The 13,063-nt window shown below is 40.9% G+C and overlaps 1 protein-coding gene across 1 annotated transcript in view; it reads right to left on the bottom strand.

Moving 5' to 3' along the window:
* Positions 1-13,063, bottom strand: part of UBAC2 (UBA domain containing 2) — a 108,738-nt gene that overhangs the window by 23,026 nt on the left and 72,649 nt on the right. The window contains exon 6 of the mRNA XM_064143850.1: positions 12,397-12,444. Coding sequence (XP_063999920.1) covers positions 12,397-12,444 — 48 coding nt within the window. The remainder of the gene's footprint in view (positions 1-12,396; positions 12,445-13,063) is intronic.

Below are 13,063 nucleotides of genomic sequence, written 5' to 3' on the forward strand. Positions count from 1 at the left end.
AACTTCTTCATGACCTCAGAAATTCTCTTCTCAGCTCTAGTGAAACTGTTCCAGATGAATGTATGCCCACAATCAAAACTTGCACATGACAACTGGAAACAGACAAAACTGCAACTGCTAAAGACTAAGTGAGGGGAAAATCCTTATTGCTTTGCAATTCATCTTCTTTTGGTATGTAGTACTTGGAGGACCTACTTAGCAAGAAGGTCCCTCAGTGGCTAATCACCTGGTCCTAAAAGTGTTATGTAGACAGGCTCCTCACACAAGAAAACTTAAACTGCAAGAATATCAGGAAGGTCTTTTGAGGGGGAGCATAAATTGCAACTAAACCAGGTTATATGTATTTAATCAGATGGTTTGTTAGACACAAAATGCACAAGCAGCATCAGAACCTACACATTACTATCCTTTCTCTCACTTCATATCATTAGGCTACAGAGACACACCCCCTCTTTGGTCCCAGGGACTCTGCATGTCTGGGTTGCACAGACATAACCAGGCAGGAAAGTGCTCATGTTGAAAATGCTTTGTGCAGCATCACACCACCATTCTCTCGCTTGTCCCAAACGTCTCTCCAAGATACTGATCTCTGCTCTCTCTTATCACCTAGAGTCCTCTGTCAAATTTAATGCTTTCAGGGCACCCTAAATCTTGAACAAGTTCAAGAAGTCAGAAGAACAAAAAAGCAAGCAGTGATAGGAAAATCTACATCTCCCAGAATGTATGACAAATCTTAGCACATGTCTGAACGCATTAACCACAAACAGAATCATTCTCTTATCAACTCAAGATAGAAAATACAGCAAAAAGATAACAGCAGCACGTCCTTAGTCTCAGTACTTTGAGACTTGTTTCAGAAAGGAAAATGTACTGCAAGCACCAACTAAAAGCTGCATCAGTAAAAGCATTCTCACGTTTTTCTAAGTAGAGATGGCTAGTCACAGAATCATAGACTTTTAATATTGTTGAGTCCAACTATTAACCTATAACACTGCCATGTTCCACCACATCTTTAAGTGCCACGTCTATATGTCTTTTAAATACCTTCAGGGTAGTTAAAATGCCTCTCTCCAGGGCAGCCTGTTCCAATGCTTGACAACTTACTCAGTGAATAAACTTTTCTGAGTAACAATCTAAGCCTTCCCTGGTGCAATTTGAAGCTGTTTCCTTTTGGGAAAAGAGACTGATGTCCACCTCATTACAACTTCCCTTCAGGTTGTTGTAGAGAGCAAGTCATTCCAGAGCATTTTATTAGAAGAAAAGGCTTTATACAGCTAAAGGTTTATGGACATTGCCAAAGCAGAGAATGGCACTTGGCACTGTGTGTGAAACTCATACAAATCGCTCCTATTTGCCCTCCTAGCTTCACTGAGCTCACAGGAGTAGCATGCCTAGTCTATAGCCAATGCACCAGTTGCAGTGCACTATCTTTTCTATTCTGTTTGCTCCTCAACATCAGTATAGCATCTTTGCCACTCTTTGTTCTGACTTAGTCAAAAACTAACTCCATAATTGAAACATGGACTTCACTGCTCATGCAAAAGGAGGTCCAGAAGTTTGACAATATACAATTCACACTAAAATCTAACATAAAAGCACCCAGTGAAGGAATATGACAAAACTGTGTGGGACTAGCAGAAAAGAAGTATATTTTCTACTTAACTGTGGACCAGTAATTGTTCAGAGGAATCCTGCAAGTCTTCACATGTGTGAACAGATGGAAGTACAGGAGCTAGGAGCAGGTGTCAATCTGTTGGAGGGTAGGAGAGCCCTGAAGACAGACTGTGACAGGCTGGATGGGTGGGCAGAGGCCAATGGGATGAGATTTAACAAGGCCAACTGCAGAGTTCTACACTTTGGCCACAACAACACCAAGCAGTGCTACAGGCAGGGGACAGAGTGGCTGGAAAGCAACCAGGAAGAAAGGAATCTGGGGGTACTGGTTAATAGTAGCTGAAGATGAGCCAGCAGTGTGCCCAGATGGCCAAGAGAGCCAATGGCATCCTGGCCTACATCAGGAACAGTGTGGCCAGTAGGACAAGGGAGGTTATTCTGCCCCTGTACTCAGCACTGGTCAGGCCACACCTTGAGTCCTGTGTCCAGTTCTGGGCCCCTCAATTCAAGAGAGATGTTGAGGTGCTGGAAGATGTCCAGAGAAGGGCGACAAAGCTGTGAGGAGCCTGGAACACAAACCCTGTGAGGAGAGGCTGAGGGAGCTGGGGTGTTTAGCCTGGAGAAGAGGAGGCTCAGGGGGGACCTCATTGCTGTCTACAACTACCTGGCTGTAGCCAGGTGGGGGGTGGCCTCTTCTGCCAGACAACCAGCAACAGAACAAGGGGACATAGTCTCAAGTTGTGCCAGGGCAGGTATAGGCTGGATGTTAGGAGGAAGTTGTTGCCAGAGAGAGTGATTGGCATTGGAATGGGCTGCCCAGGGAGGTGGTGGAGGCACCATCCCTGAAGGTGTTAAAAATGAAAAGCACTAAGTGTACACTGGCAATCCACCTTGTTACCTCCACATCTGTTGGGATTTCAATGCCAACTCTCTTTCCTCTCTCCCTTGAATTAACTTCCAATTAGAAAGCCATTAGATGGAAACATAAGAAATTTTAAATGCTGTGTGCTCAGTTTTAACACATTTTCAAGAAGTTTAATCTAGTGAAGAAGAAATACCTACTTATGTATTTTGAACCCTGGAATGGAGACACTGGTAGTCAAAATAAATCTTGTGATTCAGTCTGGTTTAGTGTCATACCCTCATCTTAATGTCAAGTATTTCCAAAGCACTTCCTTTTTAGCTGGTTCATATGCAGAACTTGATATATATCATGTAAAAAAAAACCCCAAGCTTTGACAACGTATAAAATAACTTTTCATATCATTTTTGTTACACACATAGAGAATTTGCAGTGTTAAAGAAAGTAAACAATGCATCTCTGTTTATACAATAAAGATGATTTCATTATATCCCAACTTTACCACTGCATATGAGATTAAAGGGCCACTTCTCCTAAACAAATAAGCATCCAGAGTATTTTAGGCTCTAACGAGTCACCACGGAAAGACGTTGCAGTTATGTTCACATTGTGAGAATGGAGAACTTTTGGTTGGCAATATAAAACACATCTTAGTTGTTTTCTGCCAGTCACACCATCATAACCTACAGTCTCATCCACCATGTTGTACAAAGCACAATGCTGAGCAGAGGAAATGGAGTATTCTGGAAATTGTCTGGTATGGTGCAGGAAAAAGGAAAAAAAAAGTGTGCTTATACTTTTTCAGCATATTAACATCACAGCTTACTATTAGTCCTTCACATGAAGTTTCTTAACCTCTTCTTGCCCCTGTGTAAAGCCCAACTTCCTCTTCCTTCATGTCACTCCAAACCTCTTTAGAAGGAAGTAGTTGTAGTTTCTCTTTTGCGTAAGGTAAACCAAACATGGAACCTCTCCAATATTTCACACGACAAAGACCAAAGGATCACAGAATGGTTTAGGTTGGAAGGGACCTCAAAGATCATCCAGTTCCAATTCCCCATCATAGGCAGGGACACCTCCCACTAGAACAAGTCGCTCATGATTCTATGATCCAACCCTGCCTTGAACACCTCCAGGGAGTGAGCATCCACAGCCTCCCTGGGCAACCTGTTTCAGTGTCTCACCACCCTCACTTTAAATAACCTCTTCCTAACATCTAGTTTAAAGCTACCCTCTTCTAGTTTAAACCCATTACTCCTCGTCCTGTCATTACAAGACCTTGTAAATAGTCCCTCCTCAGCCTTCCTGTAGACCCTCTTCAGGCACTGGAAGGCCACTACAAGGTCTCCTCAAAGCCTTCTCCAGGCTGAAGAGCCCCAAACTCTCATAGCCTGTCCTATGCTTTGCTACTAACTAAGATGGTTAAAATCACTGTATTTGATGGATACTAAAAAAGGAAATTAAGAGGAAAAAAACACTAGAAAACAGTGTAAAAAATTATTCTGCCTAATGGTTAGAACAGAAAATACTCAACTATTTTGTTCTGAATAATTTTCACCCTGTGTATTCCATACATTGCCATTTTCAGACATCAACAAATTGAAAGCAAATGCAGGTATTCTTAAGGTGAAGTGACATCTTTGTCACTCCACATTTTATCCTTAGTATGTTCTGGATTCTATACAACTGCAATCAAAACAAGAGGTTCAAGTTTGTGTTGAGATTCTGTATTCACCTTGATTAGAGGAATCCATTTATTGAAACCATGAGAGAAGGTGTGAAAACCACCCAATAAATAAAACCACTACATGTGTATTTTCAACTTGTGTTACAGCTACATTGTGGATTATAACTACAGGTGGCCAAGAGAGCCAATGGCATCCTGGCCTGCATCAGGAACAGTGTGGCCAGTAGGACAAGGGAGGTTATTCTGCCCCTGTACTCAGCACTGGTCAGGCCACACCTTGAGTGCTGTGTCCAGTTCTGGGCCCCTCAATTCAAGAGAGATGTTGAGGTGCTGGAACATGTCCAGAGAAGGGTGACAAAGCTGGTGAGGGGCCTGGAGCACAAATCCTATGAGGAGAGGTTGAGGGAGTTGGGGGTGTTTAGCCTGGAGAAGAGGAGGCTCAGGGGTGATCTTATTACTGTCTACAACTACCTGAAGGGGCATTGTAGCCAGGTGGGGGGTGGCCTCTTCTCCCAGGCAACCAGCAGTAGAACAAGGGGACACAGTCTCAAGTTGTGCCAGGGTAGATATAGGCTGGATGTTAGGAAGAAGTTCTTCACAGAGAGAGTGATTGGCATTGGAATGGGCTGCCCAGGGAGGTGGTGAAGGCACCATCCCTGGGGGTCTTCAAGAAAAGACTGGATGAGGCACTTATTGCCATGGTCTAGTTGACTGGCTAGGGCTGGGTGATAGGTTGGACTCGATGATGTTGGAGGTCTCTTCCAACCTGGTTGATTCTATGATTCTATGATACAGATTATTTTTCTTGGGATTTCTTTCTGGAAATAGCTACTAAGAGCATAAACCAACTTTTGCAATAATTCACTTGGCAAAAAAAAAGGTAAGATTGTAACAACAATAATCTAATTATCTTCAATTTCCTTCCTGGTTGACATGACTCATACATCTCCCAGATACTTTGATTCTTTATTTTTCTTCACAGTTCATCAATTCTGTCTTTATTGGTCAGATGCAATCACTACCAGATCTCAATCATACTTTGTGTATGTGTAAGTGTGACTGTACTGCCATTTCAGCACAGTACATCCATTCTTCACTTGTACTTGCGATCTAAGGATAAGTTCCCTTGGGTCTCTGTTAGGGGTCTGCTGGCAACTGTCATCATATTGTTAACCAAATATCTTTACATCATGATTGGATTTATCTGCCCCAATGTAGAGCTCTCTAATGTAAAACCCTACTTTAAAAGCTGGTTATTTAAAGTTGGTTTCACAGTCAACAGAGAGAAACAGACACTGTCAAGATATGACTCATCTGAAGCACACACAGAGATTAATTACTCTCACAGATTCCCTCCCTGTAACACTGAACAACTGCAACACTGCAGCCAAGATGGTGCGCATGTTCAGGGTAGAAATGTTTGACTGAAGCAGTCTACCTCTCAGTGAACCAGCTGGCACAGCTGACCAAGTAGACCACATTTTGAGCACATGAACTCCTCCTCAGACCTGGAAACCAAAAGCCACTTTTCTACAGGATCTCAGAAACTGTGGATATAAAAGAGAAAGTGACTTATGAAACATTGTTATCTTCTCCACTCTTCCCACTGTTTTCTCTTTCCTCCAGATCTGGAAATATGTGCATCTGCCTCCTCCCCAGACAATTCTAAGTTTGGTTCCACACTAACATGTTCTGTATGCCAGATGAATTGACTGCTTCTCAGATGCTTTAACTGATGCAGGAGTTAAGTGTTATCATCTTAGTTGTCATGTGTTTACATGTGGCCATCTAGTCATGCAAAGTATCTAAGCTCCCACCACAGAAGAGATGAAGACAGTACAGCTAGTAGAAGGTAAAGACACTCATCTCAGGTTTGGTGATCTGCACACACTCAGATGAATATTGATCACTGCTAGCATGCAAATACCTCACATTAGTTTTGGATGGGATTCAGCACATCCATTAGCTTACATATGCATGTATCATAGAATGATAGAATTGCTTCAGTTAGAAAAGACCTCCAAGATCATTGAGTCCAATTGTTGGCCTAACAGCACCATGGTCATTAAACCATGTCCCGAAGTGCCATGTCTACATGCTTTTTGAACACCTGCAGGGACAGTGACTCTAGCACCTTCCTGGGCAGCCTGTTCCAATGCTGACCACTCTTTGAGTAATATTTTTTTTCTTGATATCTGATCTAAACTTCCTCTGGTGAAACCTAAGGCCATTTCCTCTCATTTTATCACTTGGTATACGGACAAGAGACCAACCTCTACCTTACTATGACCTCCTTTCAGGTAGTTGTAGAGAGCAGTAAGGTCCCCCCCTCACCCTCCTCTTCTTCAGACTAAACAATCTGAATGCTAGGGAGGCAGACAGAAAGTGCTTTTCTTTCATTCCCTAATCTCTCTTATTATATTCCTTTTGCATTTGCTGAGCTTCCTGAACTGCATTGCCAGCAGGTTGAGGGTAGTGACCTGCTCTCTTTTCTCAGTATCAACAAGGCTGCACCTGGAGTACTGTGTCCAGTTCTGCACTCTCTACCACAGGAAAGACAAGAACTTCCTGCAGCAAGCTCAGCACAGGACCACAAAGATTATCAAAGTGACCATGAGGAGAGGATGAGACAAGGGGACTGTTTGGACTGGAGATAAGAAGGCTCAAGGGAGCATGTAAAAGCCTGCAGGGAGAGAATGAAAAGGCAGGAGCCAGGTTTTTCTCAGTGATGCCCAGTGACAGGACCAGAGGCAGTGGACACAAACTGAAACACAGAAGGTTCCCTCTGAACATCAGGAAAGATTTTGTTCTTCTGAGGGTGACCAAGCACTAGCACAAGCTGTCCAGAGAGGTGGTGTATCAGATGTTAGCCTTAGTGACTCTGTGAACTGTTAGAATACTCATTTGGTGGGCAGTTTATCAGCAAAATGGAATCACAACAGTTAACACGTAAAATACATGCTTAGGAAAGTACTTAAGCATAGGCAGAATTTGTAATGTGAGCAGTCTCACTGATACTAGGAATGCTACTGATGCTAATGTATTGTAAAGCCAGTGTCAAATATCTAGAAATCACAACTCAAGTTCCAAAAGTCACCAGCAAGTTTGTCTTAAAATCATTGAAGGAACATTATACTTTGACACTGACTGAAGATCTACCTCAAACTAAACATGGATGGCTGGAGAATGTCCAGACTAACTGGAGGATGAAGAAAGACGCATGGCAGGACATGAATGTGGAGGCAACTGCATACATCTTTAATCAGACTCTGGTCAAAGATTCTCTGCAAGAAAGTCACTGCATATTTAACACTAATTTTAAGTAAGTAGGAAGGATGATATTTTAAGCATTGATAATGCACTGAGGGGTAATAAAAATGCTTCTGCTTTCCCTTCAAAACATCTACAAAACATCTACAACTACCTGAGGGGTGGCTGTAGCCAGGAGGAGGTTGCTCTCTTCTCTCAGGTGGCCAGCGCCAGAACGAGAGGACACAGCCTCAGGCTGCGCCAGGGGAAATTTAGGCTTGAGGTGAGGAGAAAGTTCTTCACTGAGAGAGTCATTGGACACTGGAATGGGCTGCCCGGGGAGGTGGTGGAGTCGCCGTCCCTGGAGCTGTTCAAGGCAGGATTGGACGTGGCACTTGGTGCCATGGTCTAGCCTTGGGCTCTGTGGTAAAGGGTTGGACTTGATGAGCTGTGAGGTCTCTTCCAACCCTGATGATACTGTGATACTGTGATCTTTTAAAATGGCTGAAAGTATTCACTAAGAATTGCACAAAAGCACTTAAGAAGGTCTGAAAGAGGAAGAACAACAACAAAGTCAAGTACTCTTAGGTCTCATCAGATACTAGCTACATAATATTTTAAAGAGTGAAAGTCTGGTTTAAATATTTTTTTCCACAGCTCAATTGCATCTTACCCTGTAAATGCCAATGTCAGGAATTCACTGTACAAAAGCACCTCAGCTGAATGAACAGCAGAAAGGATGCATAAAGTTCTTAACAAACAGAACCCAAAACAATCCAAGGTAGGCTTGGGAGCATTTAACACTGGATATCTGTGGTCTAGGTAAAATAAAGTTAGTAACATCAAAATTGTGAATATAAGAACTAAAGCTCTCAAAAATCAGAACTGAAATTAAAACTAAGCACTCAATGCTGTTGGAACTTTCTATTTTAACCTTAAGCCTTTAAATTACAGATTCTCTGCAGTTTTCTGATATCATAAGTATTAAGAGTGTGACTTTCCATAAAACCTGAGAAAGGTAAATCACACTGTAGCAGAGAAACAATAGAGAAGGCTGTTGCATTTAGCTTAAGAGAAATCTTCAAAGTAATCAGAGGTTTAGAAACTTCGGCGTTTTAAAGGTTAAGACAACTTCAGTTTGCTACAGTTTGAATGCTATACAGATTCAAGGTGGTTCACATTAGACTTTGGGTATTCCAAATGTTGAAATGTATTCAGTACAGATCACCTTGCAAGCAGATAAAAAAATGACTGTAGATGGAAAGAAAGAGCCTGTAACACTAAAATCAGAGAAAGGGCCTTATAAAGACCTTTCCTCTATGAAATACAGTCCTAGATACATGGTTAGCAGAAACTCTGGCATAACCTGCATGATGAAAACATTATACTAATGAGTGGAGAGAACTGCATGTCCCAGTGGGCATATCTCATCTGGTGGTTACAGCTTGAGCTTACTTCTTGAAGCAGGTATGCTGCATCTATGATTGAGTGACCCTTGGTGTGCCCCTCCAATCTCACTCCTGCAAGAGCATAGCAATGAGAAATCTAAGATGACAATGCAAGAGATTTTAAAGGGCAAAAAAAATGGGAGAGAAGATGGTTTGCTATGTATATATCCAACAAAACATTCAAGTGGATACCATTTTCTGAGGTGTTTGGCTGTTTTAGAGAAAAAAAATACTAGGCAAACTCTTTCTATCTTCCCTTAATGGAGTGACATGCATTATGATGATGTTATTGTGGTCCCCTCCAACCCTGACTGATTCTATGATTCTATATGGAAACAGTCCTGTAAACAACCATTGAAGGTGTTTCTGGCTTAAAGTCAAATGGAAAGACATGTATGAATTTCATGATAAATTCCTAATATGAAGGTGATATAACCCCACCTCATCATAAGAAACAAACATGGACTGCATGTACCGGGTATGGTATATCCCTGGTAACACAAACTACATGAAACTGGACAGGTCTCAAATTATAAGAATAACTTTACAGATTACTGATTACACTGGATTTGTGAATTTACTCACAGTCTACTCCTTAAATTCTTCCTTCTTTGTAAATAAGGATCATGTACTGAAACAGCATGTTTTACACAACATATTAGTAACTGAAATTACCAGGCCCATACTGACATAACAGAAGAATAATCAAGAAGTAGTCCAGTTTCACCTTGGAGTAAATAGGCTCCCTTGAAGAGTTTATTCCTATGTTGATTCAAAGTGAGGAAATCTAGGAAGACCCATCTTATGGTAAAGAGAGAATCAGTAGACTTTCTGAACTCCAGTGACAAAACTCATCCTGTTGGCTGCATAACTGAGAACAATCCAGTGTCAAACTACAAACTGTCTAAAATTCCCTGCCACCATGCACATCATATCACTGCCTGCCTGCATACATCATACACACGTGGAAACATGTTTCTGTAACACTGGCATCACTCAAAACTACTGAAAATAAGAACTCAAGGTGGTTCAGCTCCCAGTTGCTCTACAGTCTGCCTGGAAATCTACCAGCATAAGCAGGGATGATCACGGAAATCAAACTTCAGTGTCACATTTTGTATCTGGAAAGTCAGATCCTGTTTAGTCTAAGAGAATCATAGAATCAACCAGGTTGAAAGAGACATCCAAGATCATCCAGTCCAACCTGTCCCCCAGCCCTATCCAGTCAACTAGACCATGGCACTAAGTGCCTCAGCCAGTCTTTTCTTGAACACCTCCAGGGACAGTGCCTCCACCACCTCCCTGGGCAGCCCATTCCAATGCCAATCACTCTCTCTGTGAAGAACTTCCTCCTAAACATCCAGCCTATACTTTCCCCAGAACAGCTTGAGACTGTGTCCCCTAAGAGAGTTAATTATATTTTAAAAGAGAAATTATGAGGCTTTAAATAAACCTGATGAGGGAACACGGTGAAGAGAAAGTGCACACTGACAACAACACAGAAATCATGTCAGCGTTGTTCATTTTAATAATGCTCATAAGCAGAAGTGTGATAGAAGTTAAATTGCAGAACAGCAGTATGTCCAGTCATATGAGTGTCTAAGTGATCCTCAGAGCTAAAAATACATTGTCACTTCAGATATAGTGAAGTGTCTAACAGGCAATGAACTAATGACTAAGTATCACATCTAGCTGACAGCCTCCATGCACTTACTCAGCCTTTTTGTATCAATACATGAAACCTTGATTTATCAAGGATAAACTGTGTTAGAAAATGTCAGTTACAAAAATACATAGGTTGTTGGAATGACTGAACATTGTTTTGACAACTTATATATTTCTGTTAATTGCACATATAAAGACACTATCAAGTAGCTACACTGTAAAGGTGACTTTACAGTTTTTCATGTCCCTCTTCAGATTACTTAATACACTGTGAAATTTTACTCCTTAAGCAAGGTTCTGACAAAATGCCAGATTATAATTTCTAATGGAGAGGAAAATGAAATATGGCAGACAGGCTGTGCAAAAAAATGGCTGAAATTCATAACAGATCTCTCTCCAAATTGTAGCATTTATTACAAAATGGTAGAGTGCAGCTCTCCACTTGCTGCAGAAAAGAAAGAGAGACAATTAATTCATCATTGTAATGAATTAATCCATGCTGGATGAGGCAACATGAAAGCTTAACATTAATTTTTTCATGTGACACAGAAATTTATCCCTGTGGATCCATATAAACCAGATTGCCAACCTGCAATTATGAAAAAAGTCATCTGTGACAAAAAAATCCAAAGAAAGGTACATTACACCTGTGACTAACCTGTACATTAAAAGGAAATTAAAATAAGAACTGCACAATGTCTTAGGAAAAAAAATACTGGAGCCTTTCTTTATAAGTCTGTATAATCAAGTACACATACAATTCCTGCCACCAGGAAAGAGGGAATCAAAATGCTTTTCCTTTTTTTCCTTTTCCTTCCCTCTCTAATGAACACCTGCTGGAAAGGAAGGGCTATTTAAAGAGTCAGAAGAGTAACAGGAAGGGTAGTGCGTTTAGAGGAAGTCACAGATCCTCAGGCAGGCACAGAAGCTTAGGCTGACCTCCAGCAGTGCAAAATTCTGGTTTGTTAGTTGTCCTATTTTCACTGAAATTTACAGTGATACCAAATTACTGAGCAGACTTCACTCCTGTTAGCTATCCTACGAGCTCACAGAACATTTTGGAATGGTCAGTGCTCAAAAACTACTGAGGTATAGTGGCAATATGTGAAGGGTCTACAGGCATTTCACCCCAAGCTTACAGCAAATTCCAATTAGCAGGTTGTCAATAGCAAGGGTACAATTTAAGCTCTTCTAAAGATTGCATGAACATAAGAATGAACTTCTTGCAAAGAAGGGGCACTTTCAGTGCTTGAAAAGTAGGCAGTATTTTGGGTCAATAAATCAGTCTGAGCTCCTCATTTGTAAGTTTATACAATTTCAAAAGATGCTTATCAGCATCGAACAGTCTGGAACGTTTAGCACAGTCTGTTTTAACACTAAGTGCCTCAGTATTCAGAACAGAGTTGAAAGGAAAAGCACAGACCACATCGACTTTATCTGCATGGTGTGAAGAAAGTGATTTTGCACCTTTAGTGTTATCATCATAGCAAGAAATAGGTGTGCTGCAGATGTCTTGGGAGAATAGCAAAGCACAAAAAATTCTCACAGTAAAGAGGTTAAAATTTTGAATAAAAGCTTGAAGCTTGCTGAAAACTGAAAAATAATAAGCAACAATGTAAACATTTCTACCATTTCAGGGGGGCAGAGAGCAGTGCACCCTGCAAGTATTAGCCATCTCTTTGCTTCTCAACAGTTTATCACCAGCAAGCCTATGCTTTACACTGTTAGAAGTTGAAGATGAAAACTTCCTACTCACCACCACAAATAAAAACATTAGTCAGTATTTTTTGTTCTTTTTGAGTACTGCAGTGATTGTATACATAATGGGTTGATTTTAAACAACATATGATCTTTAGAGCAGTAAGACTTACCAATCCACTTAAGGCTAAAATCCAGATGTAGGAACCAGAGGTTAAAAGCTAGAAGACAAAAACAGTGATTTAAAATTCACATTTTACAAAGCTGTTGTCTGAACTACTACATTAGAGCATTACATTGGCTATGTACTTATCATGACAATGGGAGAAGTCAATTTATCTCTGTGAAAATTCAGCTCAACATTTAAAACAAGATGTATTCCAGAAGCAGCAAAAGTGGAAAAAAACATGAGGAACCAACAATTGTTCTCCTTCCACAGAACAATACATTTTATTTTCATATAGCATACTAAGTATAACAGGATGTCAGTTATAGGCTGCACAGAAAAACAAGTCTGAAAGATAGACTGAAGCAAAGGAAATGACTCAGCAGCAACAGAAGAGTTCCAAGCAGGGCAGGCAGTGCAAGTGAAGCTCTCAGACATGCAGTCCCCAGAGACTAAGCATGAACATCAAAATCAAAGAAACAATGTTCTCACCCAGTGCCACATCTGTCAACATAAAATCACAGAAATAAGTTGGCATCAGTGTTTTTATAAAAATCCTGAAATGCCAACAGAGCAGCCCATAACTTCTATTTAAGTATATCATTAATCACCTGGAGAAAGTCATTACCAGCTGGAAAAAATGGGCTGAAAATTAGACCGATACTGGTTACTAA

This window comes from Pogoniulus pusillus, chromosome 5, assembly GCF_015220805.1.
Source record: "Pogoniulus pusillus isolate bPogPus1 chromosome 5, bPogPus1.pri, whole genome shotgun sequence".
Taxonomy (NCBI): Eukaryota; Metazoa; Chordata; class Aves; order Piciformes; family Lybiidae; genus Pogoniulus; species Pogoniulus pusillus.